This window comes from Lissotriton helveticus, chromosome 9 (genome assembly GCF_964261635.1).
Source record: "Lissotriton helveticus chromosome 9, aLisHel1.1, whole genome shotgun sequence".
Taxonomy (NCBI): domain Eukaryota; kingdom Metazoa; phylum Chordata; class Amphibia; order Caudata; family Salamandridae; genus Lissotriton; species Lissotriton helveticus.
In genome coordinates, this window is record NC_136070.1 from 1,216,120,337 (window position 1) to 1,216,141,139 (window position 20,803).

The window sequence follows — 20,803 nt, forward strand, 5'->3', positions numbered from 1 at the left end:
AACAGACCCAGGAGCTGAAGAAGGCTTTGAGTCCTCTGAGGTTTCGTGTGATGTTTTGGTTCAGCTTTGTCCTGGGACTTAGATCTCATAGAGTCCCAATATGTGAGCAGGGACAGCCTACCTTTCTTTTCCTTGAGAAAGACTGGGCCTTTTCCTCATGTTCAGACTCTGTCTGAAGCAGCCTACCCTTCCTGTCTTTGTGGGTTTTGGCCGAAAAAGTGTGGCAATACTTGCATTCCCTAGGTTTGTGGTCAAGGTAGAGGCAATATAGGCACTGTTTGTGGGGGTCTTCAGAAAATAGCCTACAGGTCTTACAGGGCCTAAACAGCCCTTTTTTAGACTCTGGCATCTTAACAGTAAGGAAGGGCAAAAGTATAACGTCCAGCAAATACCTTTAGAGTAGCAAAAGCTAAGACTGGAGGTCAAAAGTTGAGGAAGAAATACTCTAACTGAGCAGAGCTTAGGGAGACTCCCTATCGCACAATGTGCTGTAAGAAATCTGCGGTATGGTGGCTCTGTGGGGAAGGAAACTCTGAGGTCCCTGCTCTGATTGGCTGAAATTTGGATGTTATAAAATGAGGCTGAAAATTTACAGAGGTGAGTTTGTCTGTTCTATGGAGGTCTATGGTGATGTTTTATTACTGCTATTTCTTCTTTTACCGTGGGACTCCCACCATGACAACGGAGAAGATTCAAGCATTTGAATCTATAAAAGATATCAATACTGGAGAACCACTGTGTACAGGTAAGTACTTGTTTTTACAGACAACACATTTTCAATTGAAATAACCATTACATATGCACAGACATACAGTTTACTAATAAAACTATACAGCTCACAAATGATAATGTGTGGAAATTATATCACCTAGTGCATTGATTTTTTTAAAATCATATTAAAGTATTTTCTTCCAACACCGTTCAGAATGAACAAAAAATTTGCTTTATTTGTGCATTCCGAATTCTGAAATACTTGCATAGTTCATTTAAATGTTGGTGTGTGCGAGAAAAAATCCTTTCCTACGCCCAGTATCTAGCAAGATTGTCACATAAATCTTCTCACTTTGAAGTCCGAGAAAGAAAAATAAACCCCACGCTCCTTGGGAAGACTGAGCCTAAGATTTAACATCTGTCTTTGAGTGCAGAGCAAAAGTGACAAGATAAGAACAAGATTTACAGGCCTGTTTACACAAAGGGGCACTCGTGGAAGAATACAAGGGGAGTTGGTGTGTAAATGCGTGGCTCCTTGAGAGGGAACAACTCACTCTAGACATCCTAAAACAAAGCCAGCAAATAGAAAGACAGAAAATGTGAGTTGCAAACCACAAAGCCAATGGTAAGCAATGGGCGGATGTATTCCCAAGGAATGTGTCTGAGTGTCCCTAAGATGTCTTTAGCCTGTCTGGTAGGCTTTGACCTTAAAAAAACTTTGGACCTGGTCTCTATGGGCCCTCTAGTTCTGTTCTGTGAGGGCTGAAGTAAAAAACACACAAAACAAAAATACACTCTGCTTGCCTGCCAACAGCCGCAGATGCAATGCAACGTCAAAGGTAAACAATCTGATCTCTGCTTTATTTAAGCTACCCATTGCTTTCTTTCCTTCATAGGACTTTTAAGTTGCCTTTTAGCAGTTTCTCCCAGCTCCAGGTTCAACCATACCAAGCAGCCACTTGCTGAGCATAACTGCCAGTCAATGAGTAGGGCCTCTATGTCTTCTAGGCATGTTCACGGTCCAATTGTTTGTCTGCAGCATAGCGAAAAGTAATATTAGCCTGGTTTTCCACCTAGAAGGGTGCTGATTGATAGAAGAGGTTCAAAAGCATGTACAGATGTGCCATAGTCACTGTTCCCTCTAGGGCACGCGCGCGTGCACCTCCCCTGACGTCAGCGCGCACCACCTCGCGTGGAGCGCGCACACAGGACGTCGCTAGAGAGAGTCGCGCCGCCGGCCGCTTTAAAGAGGCGAGCGGCGCGAACATGAGGCACTTTTCCTGGCGGCGGAGCGGGCGTGAGCAGTGCAGGTAAGGAGGCGGGGGGTGCTGGTGGGGCTTGCGGCGCTTGCGGTTATGTGGGAGCGCGGGGCAGACTGTGGCCTTTTGTTTAAGTGTTGCTGTTAATCAGAGCCCCTTCACGGGCTCCGATTAACAGCAATATTAAACAAAAGGCCACAGTCTGCCCCGCGCTTTACTAACAAAAAAGTAGAGACAGTTTCCAAACACAGAGTGTGCTAAAGTACGCGCTGTGTTTGGAAACTGACTACGCTTTTGTTAGTAAAACGCGGGGCAGACTGTGGCCTTTTGTTTAAGTATTGCTGTTATTCGGAGCTCCTTCATGGGCTCCGATTAACAGCAATACTTAAACAAAAAGCCACGGTCTGCCCCGCGCTTTACTAACAAAAGCGTACAGACCGTTTCCAAACACAGCGTGTGCTAAAGTACGCGCTGTGTTTGGAAACTGACTACGCTTTTGTTAGTAAAGCGTGGGGCAGACTGTGGCCTTTTGTTTAAGTATTGCTGTTAATCGGAGCCCGTGAAGGGGTTCTGATTAACAGCAATACTTAAACAAAAGGCCACAGTGGGCAGTCAGGGGGGCGGTGCCGCAGGGGGCACAGCGGCTGGGGAAATGACCGGAATGGAACAGAAGGCAAAAGGGGCACACAAAAAAGGAAAAAAACAAGTGGCACTGAGGGCAGAAAGGCACAAAAAAACGAGTGGAACAGAGGTTAGAGGGGCACAAAAAACGAGTGGAACAGAGGGCAGAAGGGCAGAAAAAACGAGGGGAAAACAAAATGGAACAGAGGGCAGAAAGGCACAAAATACGAGTGAAACAGAGGGCAGAAGGGCACAAAAAACGAGTGAAACAGAGGGCAGAAGGGTTAAAAAACCAAGTGGAACAGAGGGCAGAAATGCACAAAAAACGAGTGGAACAGAGGGCAGAAAGGCACAAAAATCGAGTGGAACAGAGCAGAAGGGCACAAAAACGAGGGGAAAACGAAGTGGAACAGAGGGCAGAAAGGCACAAAAAACTAATGGCGCAGAGGCAGAATACAGAAATATAGGGGCAGCTGAGAACAGAAGGCAGAACGGGCAGAAGGGAACAGAAGGAAAACGGCAGAGAGAGCACGGGGACAGCGAGGGGAACAGAGGGAAGAAAAAGGGGCACGGACCACGTACAGGCAGCGGGGAAGACAGACAACAGCAGTCAGAGACACAACAATGAAAATACAGGCAATACAATACATTTGCAAACTGCCCTTAACCCCCTCCATGCTCATGACGAGCTCAGCTCGTCATGCAGTACACTGCTTGTGTGCTCATGACAAGCTGAGCTCGTCATGAACAATGGGAAACATGGATCTGCAGCACAGAGGATGAATTGCTGTAGCATTGATAGTGTTAAGACCCTTATTGTGGCTCTGTATGTGTGAAAATGCACCATCTTTTTACTTATTAAAGTAAACGTTTTGAGTGCCATTTGGCGCCACAGACATGCGCAGTTTGGTTCCTGGCGCACATAGCCATGGTTGCAGCTCACAGAGACCTTCCACTGCCGCACACGGAGGAAAAAAATTAGAGGGAACATTGGCCATAGTCACCCTCTTCTTCCCCAGGAATTATCGAGTTTGCCTTCCTTTGTCTGTTGTGTGAGTGCCATCCCCGATATTACTCATGGTCGACTGTACAGTGTTTCTTGCATGTTTGCTGATGTTGCATTGTAGGAAAAATTCTGGGGCTGCTACACACCTCAACCTGCAACTGAAAGAACCAATTCAGGCACCAACAGAAGATGTCCTATATGAGACCGGAAAGGGAGTGGGATGGCTTGGAGTCTGCTATGGGACTCAGGCATGATGCTAGTATGATGAGTTAGGTGTAGGAGTCCAGTTCGGACTCAGAGGGCATAATATCCTGTGGCGGTCTGTAAGTATCTGTCAGACAGCTGTCTGATATTTAAGCAGAGTGCATGTTTAAGAATTGAGGCCTTCTGCTAGTGGGTTGCACTTGGTGTATTGTCATGTTTTTGGTCCTTCATTACTCTCAGGTTTTAGACCCTAATTCCTGTCCAGTTCTGACACTTCCATTCTATAAGACTGGCAGGGTTTTGGTGAAAAGATGCTCAGGTCACAGAATTAAGTAAACAAAATAGTTTACTTATGTACCTGGACGTGCTACTGGCAAGGAAAGCAGGATATCTGGTATTATCAAGAGGCTAGGTTGCAATATGTGCACTTGCTCTTTGGGCTTCATTAGGTGTTCTTGGTAGACAACAGCCTAAAATAGGGTTGGATAACTGTTGCTATCCCGTAGCAAAAGAAAAGGGACCCGAATAACTGACTGCACAGGGTTTTGGTGTCATGCATAATGTGGATGTGTCTGCCAGGAGCAAAAAGCGCCTGGTGAGTGAGGCACTTTAGTGAGATAGCAACTTCTTCTACACCTTAGCGGTATTCTTCCCTTCGATCCTAACTGAAAGGGGTCCCCTGGTTTGGGAAACGACTGAGGAGGATACCAGCAGTCTGACTATTGGTCTCCAGAAGGAGTCTGTTCTTCTAGAGAATGAAAATATAATACAACACAACATGGACTGCAAAACCGTTCAGTGAAAACATCTAGGAAACATAAATATCCCTCACCATAAACAGTTAATGCGGCTGAAAAGACAGCCAAGCACTTATTTTTCAACATGCTAGAACTTGAGTTAGAGCAGTAACTTAATCCTATCCTACAATAGGTAGAAATTGAGCTTAGGTAGATCTTAGAATTTAGTGCAAGTTGAAACTCTAAAATACATTCGAAGTGGTTGTGTGGTAGATATTTTAGCATTAGATGTTTTTGAGTTTTTCTGCAGTCAGTTTTTCCATGTTCCCATTTGGTACCCTTCTGGTGAGTTCCGTTCTTGCACTGCTGCAGCTGCACTATTGTGACCTGGATGTAAGTGGCGATATGGTACTATGGAAGTGGGCGAGCATGTACGTGTTACTGCTAGGGGCCACCTCAAGGGAGTCGTGCACTTGCACAACCCCTATTTCAAATTAGGTGGTTAATATGTATGATTCAGAATGGTCCGGATGGTCCCATCGCCTCAAAGGGCCCCTTTATACAATCTTCTTTAGTAGAGTGCTTGCTTGAATCCATAAAAGCGCACCCTAATAAAGGACCCTGGTCTTCAGATCTGGAGTCTGTGGATTGTGGGAGGAAAGTGTAGCTCTTAGCCTCTGAAAAGCCAGTGGTCCACTAATCATGGTTGCTCCCATGGTACACAATGCATGAGCCCGAGGAACGGGGGTTCTTCACACACGATGTACCCTCTCTGGTCACACTTGCAAGTCATGACCCATGGGGCTATCCTGTTAAATGAATATTTCTAATGATTTGTAGCTTGTTCAGTTGTACTTGTTAGGTTCCTCACGCCTAGAGGCAATTTGTGTTGGTAAATTTACAATATGTTGGAAAAATAAATTACAATTACAATGTTACTACCGGTTGTGGTAGAAATGCTTTCATTGCAGTTTTACCACTTCTTATCTTGTTTAAAAAAACATTAACAGAACATTTCTTGAAGCAGTCGCCTTGTCACATTGGACACGAACAGCGACAGTAAGACTAGTGGACATGCTGGAGTGTCGTTGTTTTCATTGTCGATTAGCCAGACCTCTTATTTTTTGGCCACATTCTTTTAATTAGATTTCGCAAATAAAACACATTTCTAAACAACATAATTTTATTTTCAAAGTATTTTAATCATTTTGCAAAGTATTTCTCTAACGTTTAAGATTTTTTTTATTTTTAGAATTGCTCAATCACGAAACCATGAATTTAGGAAGTATTTTTCGACTTTCGTTTTCAGGATCGATTGTCCTGGCCTTACCAGAACTTTAAAAAAAACATTTATTTTCAGGGTGCTCAAATTCAGGGAACTTTAGGTCCCAACTTTGTATTCTTTTTTTATAATTTCAGTGCAATTATTAAAAATGTTATAGCAAGAAGTGAACTCTCCGCAGTAACTCATTCCTCTTATTAGCAAGGCAGATGTAAGTGATCGCAGACCATCGTAACCTGGGGAATAACTCGGACACAGCGCAGCAAGAAAGGCAGAAAAGCAGTGTGAACCCATCTTTACGAGTTCCTAATGGTCTACTCTGTTCACAAAACTTAAAAAGAATCTACAAACCGCAATGTTATCCTTTCTTACATTTGGGTTATACATTTGTTTTTGGGCAGGCTCTCCAATTCAGGATTTGTGAGGAAATGTTGACCGAAGGAAATGTAAGTAATGTATTCAGGAACTTTTCTAGGGTCATGGCGCGGCCATCACAAGCTTTGTGGCGTTTGATGGCTTTTGCATCTATTCTTTTATAGATAGCAGTTCCCCTAACAACTCTTTCTTGCTGAAAGTATTTTATGTGGACGTTTAAAGTGGGGCCAATCAATGTAGTGCACTACAAAGCCAAAGTAGTTTACCTTCCGGAGGGGGCACTGTAAACAAATATATATTTATTAATTGCATGCCTGTAGGGAGTTAGAGGCGCATCTCCTTTTCTGAGCCAAGTTTGCTCTTGGAACTCATTAATGTTGGGATAGATTAGAGAGCAGTAAAGAAAGTGCTGGAAAAAGAAGCTCCTAACCCTCCATCCCAAAACATAAGGAATGTCCCTCCCTGTAACCCTATTCAACTTTTTGAGTTATGTGAGTGGAGACATTTAAGTTTCAAGTTTGTGATAGCCTACCGCTGACATCCACCTTGATCGCTGAGTGGCTACTCAATGTATCATCAAGAAGACATCCTCCCCCAGCATGAGCCCCACCGCTGTGGGCAGATGTTGTGGATTCTAGATAGATGTCACTTGTAATGGTCTGGGAGGGAGCTGATTGGATTATATGGCAGCAGGCAGCATGAATTCACTTCAGCATGAAGAAATGTGCTGTGGGTGTGGCAGAAGCAACCGTTTCCTTTACTTGGTGGCAGTTTCCTTTCCATTCGGCATACTCTGTTATTTATACAGTGCAATAGGCAGAACAACAAATATAATGGAAAGGACAAACCGGGCGGGGGAGTGTAGGGGGTTCTTGGCTCCGGAACTGGCCCACAGTGAAAAGGTGTAACCTAGTATATTGACGCAAATGTGTTTCCCCAAGATGTCACACTTGGCATGCCTTGTGATTGCAAAGTTTGCCCGGTGTGCCAGTGAGAGGAACCAGTTCTGCAAAAAATATTTGCAGAGTTTTTTATTTTATAACAGGTATGTCAGAACAAAGTCAGCTTCATTCGTTTTTGGTCTACAAGGTCTTGTTTTCAGCTTATGTTTTGTCTGAGCCTTGTGGATTGAAATGAGACATTGTGGGGAACAGTGAGCAACAGATGGACTGAATCAGCCATCACTCGTTGCTGCCGAGGATGTATGTGTAATCTGCCAAATGTATTGCTGTGCTGCCCTTCTTCAGGCTCTGCCTGCCCATATCTTGGATCACATACAATTGGCTTTAAGGCATGCAATACCTATCCTGGCAACTAATCCAAGGCAGTAGCATTTCGTGACAAGGGAACAGGAAACAAAGCAAGGAGAGTACTTTAGATGAATATCTCTTGGGTGTCTTTCAATGAGTCTTTTTACTGGTTGGCTTTCTTCTCCAGGTTCTTGTGTCTATTCATTTTCGGCAGGCGGGCCTGAAATGAGAATGCAAATTGGTGCACCAGGTAAAATTATAATCCGAATGTACAAACACGAGCTGCATGATTTGTACTCCACTGCCCTCATTCACAACCTTTCATTTTAGATGGGCAGAGAACTGTCATCCTAACAACCCTCTCATCATCTGTATTCAAGACCATGATGACATTTTTTAGCAATGCTTATTGCCAGCAACAAAAGACATCTACAGCTTTAAAAAAGATCACCCAACCTGGAGCAGGCAACAGTGACTGTCGCCAGCCACCAAACAAAGCAATCAGGAGAGCGTCTTACTGAACTTACGCAGCTCTACAACATTTTGCAGTCTTCCTGCAAGGTCACTACACCTGTGGGTCAGTAGTTAACTAAAGGCCAATGAAAGGGCATAGATGTAGACCACAATGGTGATAGCCAGGTCTTAACCCCCCTAACCGTCACTACTTCCATATACGATGCCAAGGCAAGAGGTATTATAGCAGCGGTGAGGGATGCATGCAGTTTGAGACAGTGGGATCATCTCTGTGTTCAACCGATGGTCTCACTGCACTGCCACCAACCAGGCCTCAGCCCATTCTGTTCTCTCCTGGTATAGACCTGTGTGTGAAAAGGCAGGAGTTCAATGAAAGGAAGAGAGTGGGTGTGGTGTGGGGTGAAATTGAGTGCATATATAGAGACTACCATGTTGCACAGATGAAAATGTTTTATGACTCATCAGCTTTATTCCCAACCTTTTGCTATGGGAGCAGAGCAAATCATGGTAAAGAAGGGAGTGAGCTATCCGTAATAGAGACGGATGAGGAAGAGGGAACCTTCACTTAGTCTGCATTATATTGCCCTACATAATGCTTTTAACAATGTCTACACCAACGAGTTATGTCTTCAGACTTCACAGCCTGGCTTTTTCCCCCAACAAACTATTGCACTTTCTCATATAGACCGCGCCACCGTTTTTCAAGATAAAGAAAAGCACAATTATCAGTCGTCGAGCCATGAAAGTGAAAACAGGAATTGTCGGTTATTACAGTACAAATAGTACAAATGTGAAGAAAATCAAATTCGCCATACAAGTGGTCATTGAAATGTAATCAGAGTAATTCACAATTTACAGCCTGACATTACCAGTTTTGGTAAGGAAATTATTGGAATTAATTATATTTTTAAAAAATCAGGTGATTTCCTGAATCAAGTATGTGTTATGATCAAGGCACAATTTAATGAGAAAACTAACAAACCGGACTAAGCTGTATCTGGTGACCAGGGAATAATCTCAAAGGACACCATAAATTGTGATATACTTAGTTTCAGTTAAGCTTTCAACTGCCTTCTACAAAGAATAGCCAAACAACTTGCGAATGCGTGGGATCATAAGTAGTGTGGTAAAGCCAAGTAAGCAAGATATAGCTGTGTGGTTAGTAAATTTTATGGCAAACAGTGACTGCAAGCGGTGGTCGACAGGGATCACTTCTTGACACTGTGTTCTTCAATTCCTTCTTAAATTACATTTTGGAGGAGCCGGAAGGGGATTTATGCCTGCTTGATGGTGACAGAAAAGCTGCCAGTTGGTGGTCACATCCCTGAAAGGCTGGAGCGATTTATTAAGGCTAGCAGGCTGATGAGATAGGCAGCAACAATAACTCTGTGCATCTCAGTGCAAGATACTCTACTTAGGTTGTTGAAAAAGAACTCTGAGGAGATGTCTGGATTGGATAGAACAGAACTTTGAAAGCTACACAACATCAGATGGATCTTTTACATATATTTTCAGAAGTTGCAAGATAGTGGACAGGGCAAATTAAATGTCAGGCCGCACAGGGAGGGACAAACCAATCAGAAACAGTGTTGTTTTATACCTCTGTATGTCATTGCCATGATCTCTTCAGGATCTCTCCAGTATTGAGAATTAACCACGTTTGGAGAAAGCCCAGGGATGTCCTTGTACATGGGCTCAACTAAATGATCATGATGAAATTCGCTAGAATCTAAATATAGGCACACAGAAGAAAGAGAGATAGATACTTGAAAGACGTTCAAATTCCTAAAGAGTTGGTGCAGTGTAAGATTTTTTCAGCATAAGAGAATTCCTAGAACCAGAAGTCCTGGGCTAGGGTCTGGGAGGGCAAAGACCAGGAGAAATCTGTATCAATGAATGGAGCAAGCCCCTGGCTACACTGGTGGATACGAAACAAAAGTTACATGAAGTGAAAAGATCTGGGAGAGATGGGGGGATCATATGTTTTTACTTTAAGATGTTTTGTTCTTTTGAAACTGGAACAAGATTAACATGTCTAAACTTTTCACACCCAAAAAAAAATACTTTCAGGCCAGCACACCTCTGTTCAACTCCATTCGACCATCTGAACTAAAGGGGAAAATGTTGCTGTTCTGTAAAAAATACTAGAGCCAAGATTTACTCATTTTCTATGCTTTACAGCACAGCAACCTAATTTGCATCGCATGAGGGCAAAACATAACTAACGCAGAGCCATATTGACGAAGATTGACCTACTCCTGCTGCCATTCCCTGTGCTGGCGCTTAAACAAGGCTGCCGTGCACGATGCATAGCTTCGCACCATGGTGCCTAGGTGAGTTGTACTGTCTTGCATAGGATTTTCATTGGAATCATACCATTCTAGTGTGAATTCCTGTGTTTAAACAAATGCAGAGGTATCCCATGCATTGAATGAGTGTTGGGCACCACAACACATATGCAATGTGTGGTTTTTTTGTTTGTTTTTTAAATGAACACGTTTCCTCTTGTACAAAAAAAGAGACTGAGTTTTGAGGTCTCTTGATAGTTCAATAAACATCCACAAGTAGGTGATGAAAAAGTTCAAGCTTTGTTTCATTTTCTCACAGCAGGATGACCATCTGGGGCCAAAACACGTTTCTCGACCTGCGTTGATTCATCATGGCCAATTAATAACATTACAACACAAATACTAATGATCTTTTCATGGATGAACAGAATTATTGATGCCATAAAAATATAGCAAAAACTTAACAAGGGCAGGTCTCCTAACCCTTGCACGCGTGAATATATGCAGCAGTTATCATGCCTTGTTTATCAGATTTACTTTGATGCACAGTACATTCCTCCAACATCCGACTCCACTCAAACCTTAAGTTTATGCTATATTTTTCTGGAATCCAGAATTCTGTTTTATACATGAAGAGATAGTTAGTATTTGTGTTAGATATGTTGCACTGTGTTGGTAAATCTGGGAATGTGGCAAGTTCCATGGGTGGATGCGTGGGAACACCCACGCTCCACCCAAGGAACGTCTCCCTGGGGCAGAGTAACTTAACTGTAAAGTCAGGAGACTGGTAATTCAAGTAGAATAAGATTTATTGCAAGAACACAGGAGCAAGGTAGGACACAGCCTACACAGGTCTTCTCCCACAGCAACTGTCCCTTGGCCACCGGCATAGAATGTTGAAGCAATAGCAGAGAGACAGAAGCTTGAAGCAAAACAATTCCAAAGAACAACAATACATATGATCAAAACACAACACATCTTCCCCCTTTCGAAAAATAAATAAATACAAAATAACTACAAAGAAAATATAAATAATAAATCAACAAACAAAGTCATCCAACCATTTAGGTTTAGACACAACATGTTTCTTGAATGCAGATTGCAAGACAGGAGTTGCAGAATTAACAACAGAATTATCTGTATTGTTAGCAACCGCAGGTGAAATAGAATTTTCATTATCAGTCACATTTTCAGAAGAAACATTTTCTGACATATCAGGAGAAATTTCAGAAGAAATTTCAGGGGTATTAACAGACGTCTCAGGAGAATTAGAAGAAGATTGATATAATAAACTTTGAATTTTGACCAATAGGACCCATGATGTCAATAGCAACAGTATGCCAAGGCCCATCAGAAACAATTGGTTCACACATATCAGGTCTTAACGTTATAAGAGCCTTGTCCGAGTTAGCACAAAACAATCCTGCAATTCAGATGGCATGCGAGATAAAAAATCCGCTAAAACATTGCTTTTACCTGGAATATATTCAATCTTGTAAATATATTCCTGTAACCGCATGGACATCCTTGCAATCCTAGCAGATGCCTTAAATAAACCATCCATAGTCAAAAGTTTAACCAAAGGTTTATGGTCCGACCTGACGGTACACTCCTTACCCCACACAAAACTTCTGAAATGTTCCAAAACCCAAACTACTGCAAAAGTTTCTTTCTCTATGACCGAAATTGAAGGAAAACAATTCCAAAGAACAACAATACATATGATCAAAACACAACAGTAACGCATCGATTTGCCCTGTGTTGCTCTGGATTTATCAAGCCACTCGGGGCCACGCAAAGTGGCCTTGCATGGTTTGATAAATCCAACTTGGGTTTCGTGTTGCCCAGGCACCCCCTTGCATGACGCAAGGGCAACACAAAACCTACCTAAAATATGCCCCTCGGTGTATAAAAGACAGTTCATGAGCTCACCTGGTGTATTGTCAGGGAACAGTCCCTGCAGAATCTCCTGAAGCAGCTGGCCGTAATCCAGGTACTGGGTCTCGGACATCCTCACTCCAATCTCAAAGGGCACGTTGAACTGGAAACAAAACTGGGAATTAATTTTAAAATCTTCACCTTCGTGGTGACAAAAATTCTGAAAGACAATTTTACGGTCTGTGGTTTTAGCAACGGAGTTATACTAGTGGGAGGAGTAGGGACTTTACAGCCAGTATCACTCACAACAGATGGAAGAGAGTGCTGTGTTTTTTGTCTCGTCATTTGTTCATTTACCTGAAGCACAAACACCTGGTTATCTTGTGCTGCTTTCCGATAGCCTACAAGGAATAACTTAGTAGTGCGTAGCCCTCAGTACTAAGGATTAACCCATATCCCTTGTCGGTGTTGATCTTATTTTGACAAAAATCTTTATCAATGCCAGGAGTCAGCAAACATCCTACCTACCAAGGACTCACCGTACATGCATTAAAGTTCAGGCTGATGGCATTGTGCCTATTTCTCGCTCTTTTCAGTAGCGATCATGTTGGACTGACACCCATTATGGAAGGATCTGTGTTCTGACTTGCACCCAGACCATTAATATTTAAAGCTATATATTTCATTTGGATTATATACCCCTGTAATTATATACCCTGTATAATGATCCCCATTGGTGGATTTCTTACATTGAGTTATTCTTATATCTCTGACTCAGTGTCCTGCTTGTGCCACAAAACAAAGGGTGCCCACCGATGACAGTCCCGGATACCTCAAATCATGCTCTACAAGTACTAATTACACATTTGTTAGTTGGGTTGAGGTTTCATACAAAGTATCTGGTGGGAAGGTCCTAGAATTAATCTCAATGGGGCTTATTAATAAACTACTTTTTGTATTACTACAAAATCCTGATAACTAACCTACATGCTTGTCTTTTCTGTGCATATACCTATGTACACATAAGCCTACATTTTAGTAGTACATGTGGGAGGGAGAGGGGCGAGTGGCTAGAAAATGGGTAATATTTATAAATAAAAGGGAGGGGTTAATGGAGGTCTAGGGACGGACATACCCCCAGCCACGTAAGAGTAAGCTCCTTCCTATACACAAACTACGCTGCTAAACTTACTACAGCTAACACAGACCCAAAACAGTAGTACATGTACTCCAGATCAGACTTGCAGCAAGTCCAGGACCACACATGGCTAGCCATTGGAACTTCAGCATCCTCCCATAGAAAGAAATGGAGGTGAGGACTTAAACACCCAATAGGAAATCATGTTTAAATACATTGTTTATTTAGACTTTGTAAATATATATATATATATGTAATTAAGTGTTTAAAAAATGTATATAGAAATCAAAAACATTAGTTTAGTTTAAATTTTAATATAAACTTTTTGCTGTTAAAATAAATGTTTTTTACATACATTGTAATATTTTTTAATACATTATAAATGTAACAATTTTACGTTATGTGGGCTTTTCTTAAAATAAATCTTTAAAAATTATTTTAGTTTAATATTAATAAAGTAATTAAATATTTGTCGGGAAATTGTTAGTAGTGCTGTAGCATATTTACTCTACATTTAACTGAAATATATCAAATTAATTTACATTAATATTCAAAATAATTTTTTTTTTACTTTGTATACTTATTTATTTTTTACATTTTAATAAACTTTTTTTAAAGGAGGCGATCTAGGCCGGGCTTCAGAAGGCGCATTTTGATCTCAGTACATTTCATTGAAACCCAGTTTCAGAGCTAAGTTTTGTTGAAACCTGTTTCAGTTAAAAAGCCAGATTTTGATAAACTTGGCATTTCAAATCTTGATTTCAATGAACAGACACTTTATAATGAAAACATAGCCATACACCTTGAAATATAAGATTCTCCCCAACCCATAACTTTTGATCCTATTCCAAGTCCTACACTCATCCCTAGCTAAGACATGTTCCTAGCCCTTTCCTTGGCCATTACAGCTACCATAACTGTAACCCTAATGCTGTCATTAGTTCTAATCTTGACCACAATCATTCACCAATTTCAATCAAACGTTTTGTTCTGAATTATATTTCTCTGGCTTTGTGTTACAGTGAAGTAGTTTTACAATTAAGTGTTTTCTTTGAATTTGGGTTTCACTGAATTACACTGGGATGAAATGACAGGATATCTTTCAGTGCAGGACTTAGAGATTGAAAGCAACTGCAAATGAGGACAGAAACCTAAAGCAGTGTAGTGTGATCTGGTAGACAAAATACAGGAACTGGAAAAAGCTAAATGGCTGAAAAACACTAACAATCTGAAGGTGAGAGCTTGCTCAACTGTATCCACAACAAAGAAAGGGTATGGTTTACTTCAATTAAATAACATATGCAGGAGCAGAACAATGTGTTATTAAGGATTTCAGTTACTTTTTATTTATAAACCTCTACATGAATTCATTAGGGACTTTCCCCCCCTCATTCAGTGCCACAGAAGGTGATGTTATTGATAGGAGTAGGCATAGTTTTTGAATCAAAGACACTGATTTTCCAATGACCTGGATGTGATATTCAGCTGTCGGGTGGACCCGCCTCTACACATCAAAGTGAGAGGTCAGGCTTATGCTTAGTTTGGTAGTCACACAGCTTTCTAAATGACCTGGATAAGACTCTCAAGGCCAAGATGAGTGCACCCTTGCATATCAACTGGAAGGTGCCAGGCTTATCTTTATAATGAGAGGCAGGGGACATTATGAATGATCTGTGTGTGATTCTCAAAGCCAAGATGAGCCTGCTCCTGCAAATCAACACAAGGGGACAAGCACATAGTGGCATCTATTCCACAGCCCGCTGAAACAGAGCAATGAAAATAGAATGGGTTCAACACCGTGACAATACGAACCCGAATTTCTAGTTCCTCGTCTCCTGGTTGCTTTTCATAGACATCGAAAACACCATCTGTCTCCCGGCGCTGAGGGTTATTGGGGATGATCTTTCTTGCAGGCTTCCTGGGCTGCAGTGTGGATACCCAAAAATACACAGATCATTGGAGATTAGAACATAGGAGTGCATAATGCACACAAGTGTAATTAATAAAAACATTAACTGGGTTGCAGCTCATGCAAAGTACCTGGATTTGATTAATTATGTAGAGTATTTAGCCTATTTCCTTTATTAATTGGAGGAGGTCCTCCTTCGTTCTGTGAATCAGCTAATTTGTGAAGAGCTATTTAACGGACATCCAAGGGACCTCAGGTTAATTTGTGAGACAGCACTTTGTGCCTCTCAGGCTTCTCAACACTAGCCATCTTATGCGCAACTTCATTGTGCATGACACCAGGTACTTCCAGCAGCCTCACACACAACATTAAATACTTCCTACCTACCCCACCCTTCAATCGCTCATTTGCAATCCTTGCATGCATGCTCCAACCTACAGCCAGCCGGACATGGAAAAAATGACGCTGTGAAGTCACGCATGATAGAACTGCAATGCAAATAGCGATAACAATAAATTTAGTGGTGCGGCACTGGTTTCGAAACATAAGCGTTTCCAGCCATATTCATCTAAGTTCATGATTTTTATGATGTGTGATGGTTATGTTTTTAAAAATGTAGATATAGGGCCCAATTCACAGAAAATCTCCAATTTAATCAATTGCAGATCTACACCCACAATTTTTCCATTGAAAGGACGATCACGCCATGCAATTAAGACAACTTTTTAGAAGTCAAGGTTTAATTTTACTCATTTGTCAACATAGTGGAAAGGTCTACTAGCATACCCTCTGCCGAAATGTGCAAAATCACATTTTTCTTTTTTTTACAGTTTTTTCCCCCAGAGGAGGAAACCCTTCATTTGTACTCCCATGAATTATGGGAACATGCAGTTCATCTCCCACACTGGAAAGGACCTTGCTTTTCCAATTAGTGGGAGTAACCTTCGAATGGAGGAAAGGATCTGAAGAAGTTTGTCAACGCCCATAACCTTTGGATGAACACAAAATGTTGGCTGTTAAAAAAAACCTTTTCTCTGAGCAGAAATTTACTCTACCGACAATCAGTCAAACTAGCATTTTTTTTTGCAAGAGTGAATCTGATCTGCAGATGAAAACTTCTGTTGATCATGAATCTCAGAATGGAAATTTCCACTCAAAAGATCAGTTTCTGGATACAAAGTGCAACTAACATGTACAATCACCTTTCTAAATTATGCCCACCAAATCTGTTGGCAGATAAATATTGCTAGGCCATATTTTTCTATGTTTTTCTTCAATCTGTTTGAAGCTTTGCCTTAACGACTTATTGTCTATGTTTGAAACCTTTCATTAATTCACCCATTCGCCTCTCATCTTCATCATGCAAATGGAATCACTTGGTGTCCTCTGGTAGACAAGAACTTCAGAATTTACCAATATAAGGATGACATTCAACGTTACGTGAAGGTCTTAGCTAACAAAGAACTTAACCTGCTGAAGATATCACTATCTAAGCCTGGATAACCAGTCCTACCTCAAGCTGAACTCCACCAAGGAGGAATTTAGCCCATCCCTACAGACCGCAGGTTCTGAATTGGCTCACAAGATGTTCAACCACCCCACCTCATCAACGTCGCCAACCCTGGGATTTCTACATTAACACCCATCTCCTTTTCCTGATTCACACCGATCACAAGACAAAGACCTTCTGCAATTAGTTGGTCTTTGTCACAAAGTGAAACCCTTTCCCCAGAAACAGGCTTTAGAACTACCATCAATGGTCATCTGTCATCTCGATAGAGGCAACACTTTCCCCGATTGCTTACCTGAGATCCATCTGACACAACGTACATAGGGGTGTTGTTCGCTTTGAGGGAAAACATGGCTAGCATGAAATAGAAGGCTCAACCTAAAATTAAAATAATAATCAACCTAAACTATAACACCATTCTCTCAGGAGAATAACTTACCAAGAAGTTTGGAATTACACCACTGCCCTTGCCTCTAAATGAGACCCTCGAATTCAGAGCTGCACATACATAACATCCATTGATATTTTTTTTATAGCTGCCCGGGTAACGGTCAACTGTAAATTACCCCCTTCATCTTTTCCCAAGTACAGGATTAGACTCTATGGGCCATTTGTTAAAGTTTGCTGAAATTCATTTAGACCCCATCTTTTCCTCCTATGCATCTCTTCTTTGTTCATGCTTTCTACAAGCCTCTAGAATCTCACCCACCTCTTGGTGGCATTTGTGCTGGATTAATAGTGGTACTGCCAGAATCGCTGAACATTTTGCATGCGTACTTGTTACCACACTTTTCTTTTCAGGTAAGTTATGCAGGCTAATATTTTTCAAGGTGAAAGTTTGAAAAAGGGTACCTGTGGCTTGTGTAGATCAGCAGGGCTTAAGAAGCTGGAGCCTGCCTCTGCGTAGTGCGCCAAGAGGAATCCAACGGCCATAAGGGAACAGACTGTGATCCGAAGAAACATGGCAGCGCCCTCTCCAAAGAGCGAGCGGAATCCAACACTGCAAGAAGCGACATGGAATTATACAGCTGAAAGAGCCGTGCCTCTGCAGTAATCTCCAATATTGCATTACCACCTATGGTCCCCAACGTCTTTGCTCTTCTTATTAAAGTGCCCATCCTTAAGAAAATACAAGAAGATGGCCGCTCTTTTGCCCACCTTGGACCTAGGCAGTGGAATGGGCTTATTTTACCCATCCGGTCTGAACTCAACTATCTACTTTTCCTTCAAAAAAAACAACAACAAAAAACTAGATCTTTTTCTAATTACTGTATTCGTGATATCCCACAACGCCAGGACAACCTTGTTAGTTAAAAGTTGAGCTATAAAAACCCCTCATTCATTCAATAAACAGAAACAAGTGTTTAAGTGGGAAACTTTATTTTTATTTTTTGTGTCACTTATTTTTTGCTGGGTTATAGGGGCATTTTATCGTTTTCACCCTGCATCATTTAATAAACTTTTTCTTAACTGATTGGTGTTATTTCACAAGTGTTTTTATTCACCTATTATTCTAGCTACCAATTGTATTCTATTTTGTAAGTCTGTTATTATTGTTCCCACTTTTCCTACTTCCATTTCATTGGTAGAAGTTTCTTTTTAACTTCAGTTCTCAAGCTTTACATTGCTTTCGGGTTTTCATAATCAGCGCACTGAAAATGTTTTTTTAAAAGTGGGCATCAAAATGATACTACTTCAGGCTTTGGAAACCTCAGTTATTTGCTAATGGCGAAAAAAAGGCGAAAGTGAAAATTAGTGTTTAAGGTACATACGGTGGAAGGTAAGGAACAGCCAATATAATTATGGTGTCCCAAACTAAAGATCGGCGTCAAACTCAAAGGGGCAGATTTACTAACATTTCGTGCAGGGTTTGCATCATAAAAGTGACGCAAACCAGCAGAAAATGTTTTTTGTTATTTACTTTCAAGCACAAAACTTGTTTTGCACTGGAATGTTATCTAAAAAATACACAAAGCACCGTGACGCGCTGTTTTGCTTTTACTTAGCACCTTGGGGATGTTCCATGGGTGGTACATGGGTGTTGCCATGCAACCATCCATGGTTTTTGACGCAAAGCTCTTATCTACAAAAAAAGTGAAACGGGTTTTGTGTAAAAAAAATAACACCTTTTGAAACAAGGCGTTAAAATGAGATGTTTTAATTTCTCTTTTCTGTTCCCTCTTTCCATCATCATCATCAAATAAGTCTTTATTTCGACTTTTAGTCATAAAAGACGTACATAATCATATTAAAATCAACGTTTCATTCTTATTACATACATTTTAAATATTTACAGGGAAATGCATCATTTAATCATCCAATTGATATTATCCACATATAGGGTGTTCCAACACGACTAATTAAAAAAAAAAAATAATGTGTTTGATAAAATCATTAAAATTGGTTCCATTTGTTTTCCTACATAAATACCAGATTAAATTTGTGGAGGCTGCAATACTTTCAGCTTGTCCCTTCGTATTAGCCACATCCACTTTAAAAATTTAGCAAGCACAACCACCATACTTTCAGAACAATCGGTTTTGAGAATTCTGAGTGCTACAGTCCCACTCTGAATACCCTTTTGTATACAGATCGGCCTTATCCATTTATGGCGAGGAGCTTTATACACTGGGCAGACAAACAACACATGGGCTATGCTTTCAAGGTGTACTAAACAAAAAGGGCACATATGATCATCTATGTTACTCGACCATTTGCTAATGAATGTATTAATTTGAAGGGTTCCTGCCCTGAACTGATGGAACAGTTTCCTGTCATATGGTATTGTGATTAGGTCCCAATATCTCTCATACACAGGGGTATGTTTCTGCTCCAAGAAAATCCTAGTAAGTGATGGAGCAGTGTGTTTCTGGAACTCCTCTTGGGTTACGTGTGCCCAGTAAGCATCTTTTAGAGTTTGTTTAGATGGGAAGGTGTTCTCCTCAGGTTTTTCCCATAATTCCCCCATCCCTAAGGCCTTAAATAAGGATTTAACCTTTCTGAACCACACTATTTTTCCCCCAGAGTCCATATTTCGTGTCTCCAGTAACGCTGAAGCGTAGTGAGAGAGTTCAGGCATGACCCATAGTCTCCTCCAATAAGCAATTGGTCTGAAGCTGGATATATCCTGTATTTTGTGACAGCCCAAGTCCATATACAGAGGTACAATTGGTGTTGATTGTGGGAGCCCTGTTGTGCATCGCAAGAATTTATTTTGTGCATTTTTTAGAGCCGTAACATCAGAGACCCCCCACAATTCCGCCCCATATAACATAGATCTCACTTTTGTATCATATATTTTAAGTGCTGGGGCTATTGGTTTTGTGACTGAGGACTTAAACTCTCTCAGTAAAACACCTGCCAGCTGTGCATGCTTAGTTGTTAGGTAAGACATATGTGGCTTCCACTCTAGCCTGGATCTCAATGTAATACCCAGATAGCTAAAGCTGTCTGTCTGTTCTAGCAATTCACCATTCATAAAAACTCTGCCCCTTATTTTCCTGTGCCTGTGCATTACCATAAATTTCGTCTTGGATACGTTAATAACTAGGCCATAGTCATTGCAGAATTTTTCAAAACACCCAATTGCTTTCTGGAGCCCTTCTTTTGTTTTAGAAATTAAAAGGGTGTCGTCTGCAAACATTAGCAGGGGGACTGGAATACCATTTTGTTTGGGTGCGTCTGTGTGTGCATCCCTATAATAATCTATGACCCGGTTAATGTATAGCGTGAATAGAGTTGGTGCCAATACGCACCCTTGTCTTACACCCCTTTCTGTTGGAAATCTATCTGAAACTTGGCTCTGATTTCCCCACCTAACCTGTGCGTAGTTATTTTCATGGAATTTGATCAGTACTGCGAGGAGTTCATGTGGCATGCCTTGTTCTTGAAGCGCTCGCCACAACCTATCTCGTGGCACGAGGTCAAATGCCGCTTTCAGATCGACAAAGGCTGCATATAGTGTGCCGCCCCCAAGAATCACCCATTTCCAGTATATTGTTGAAAACCTAAAAACTTGGTCCACTGTACTAGTAAAGGGGCGGAAGCTAGCCTGAAGCGTGGACATGACCCCCGAATCCTCTATCAAGTTCTGAATCCTGAGAAGTACCATCCTGGCCACAACCTTTTGAATACATGCTATTAGGCTGATTGGCCTGTAAT

The 20,803-nt window shown here is 41.3% G+C and overlaps 1 protein-coding gene across 1 annotated transcript; it reads right to left on the bottom strand.

Moving 5' to 3' along the window:
• Positions 1–5,719: 5,719 nt before the first annotated feature.
• On the bottom strand, positions 5,720–17,638 carry GHRL (ghrelin and obestatin prepropeptide). Its single transcript, XM_078662422.1, has 4 exons — positions 17,495–17,638; positions 15,036–15,146; positions 12,140–12,248; positions 5,720–7,665 (listed from the first exon to the last, which is right to left on the bottom strand). The coding sequence occupies exons 1-4, from the start codon at positions 17,603–17,605 to the stop codon at positions 7,643–7,645; spliced, it is 354 nt and encodes a 117-aa protein (XP_078518548.1). The 5' UTR covers positions 17,606–17,638; the 3' UTR covers positions 5,720–7,642.
• Between the last annotated feature and the right edge of the window lie 3,165 nt (positions 17,639–20,803).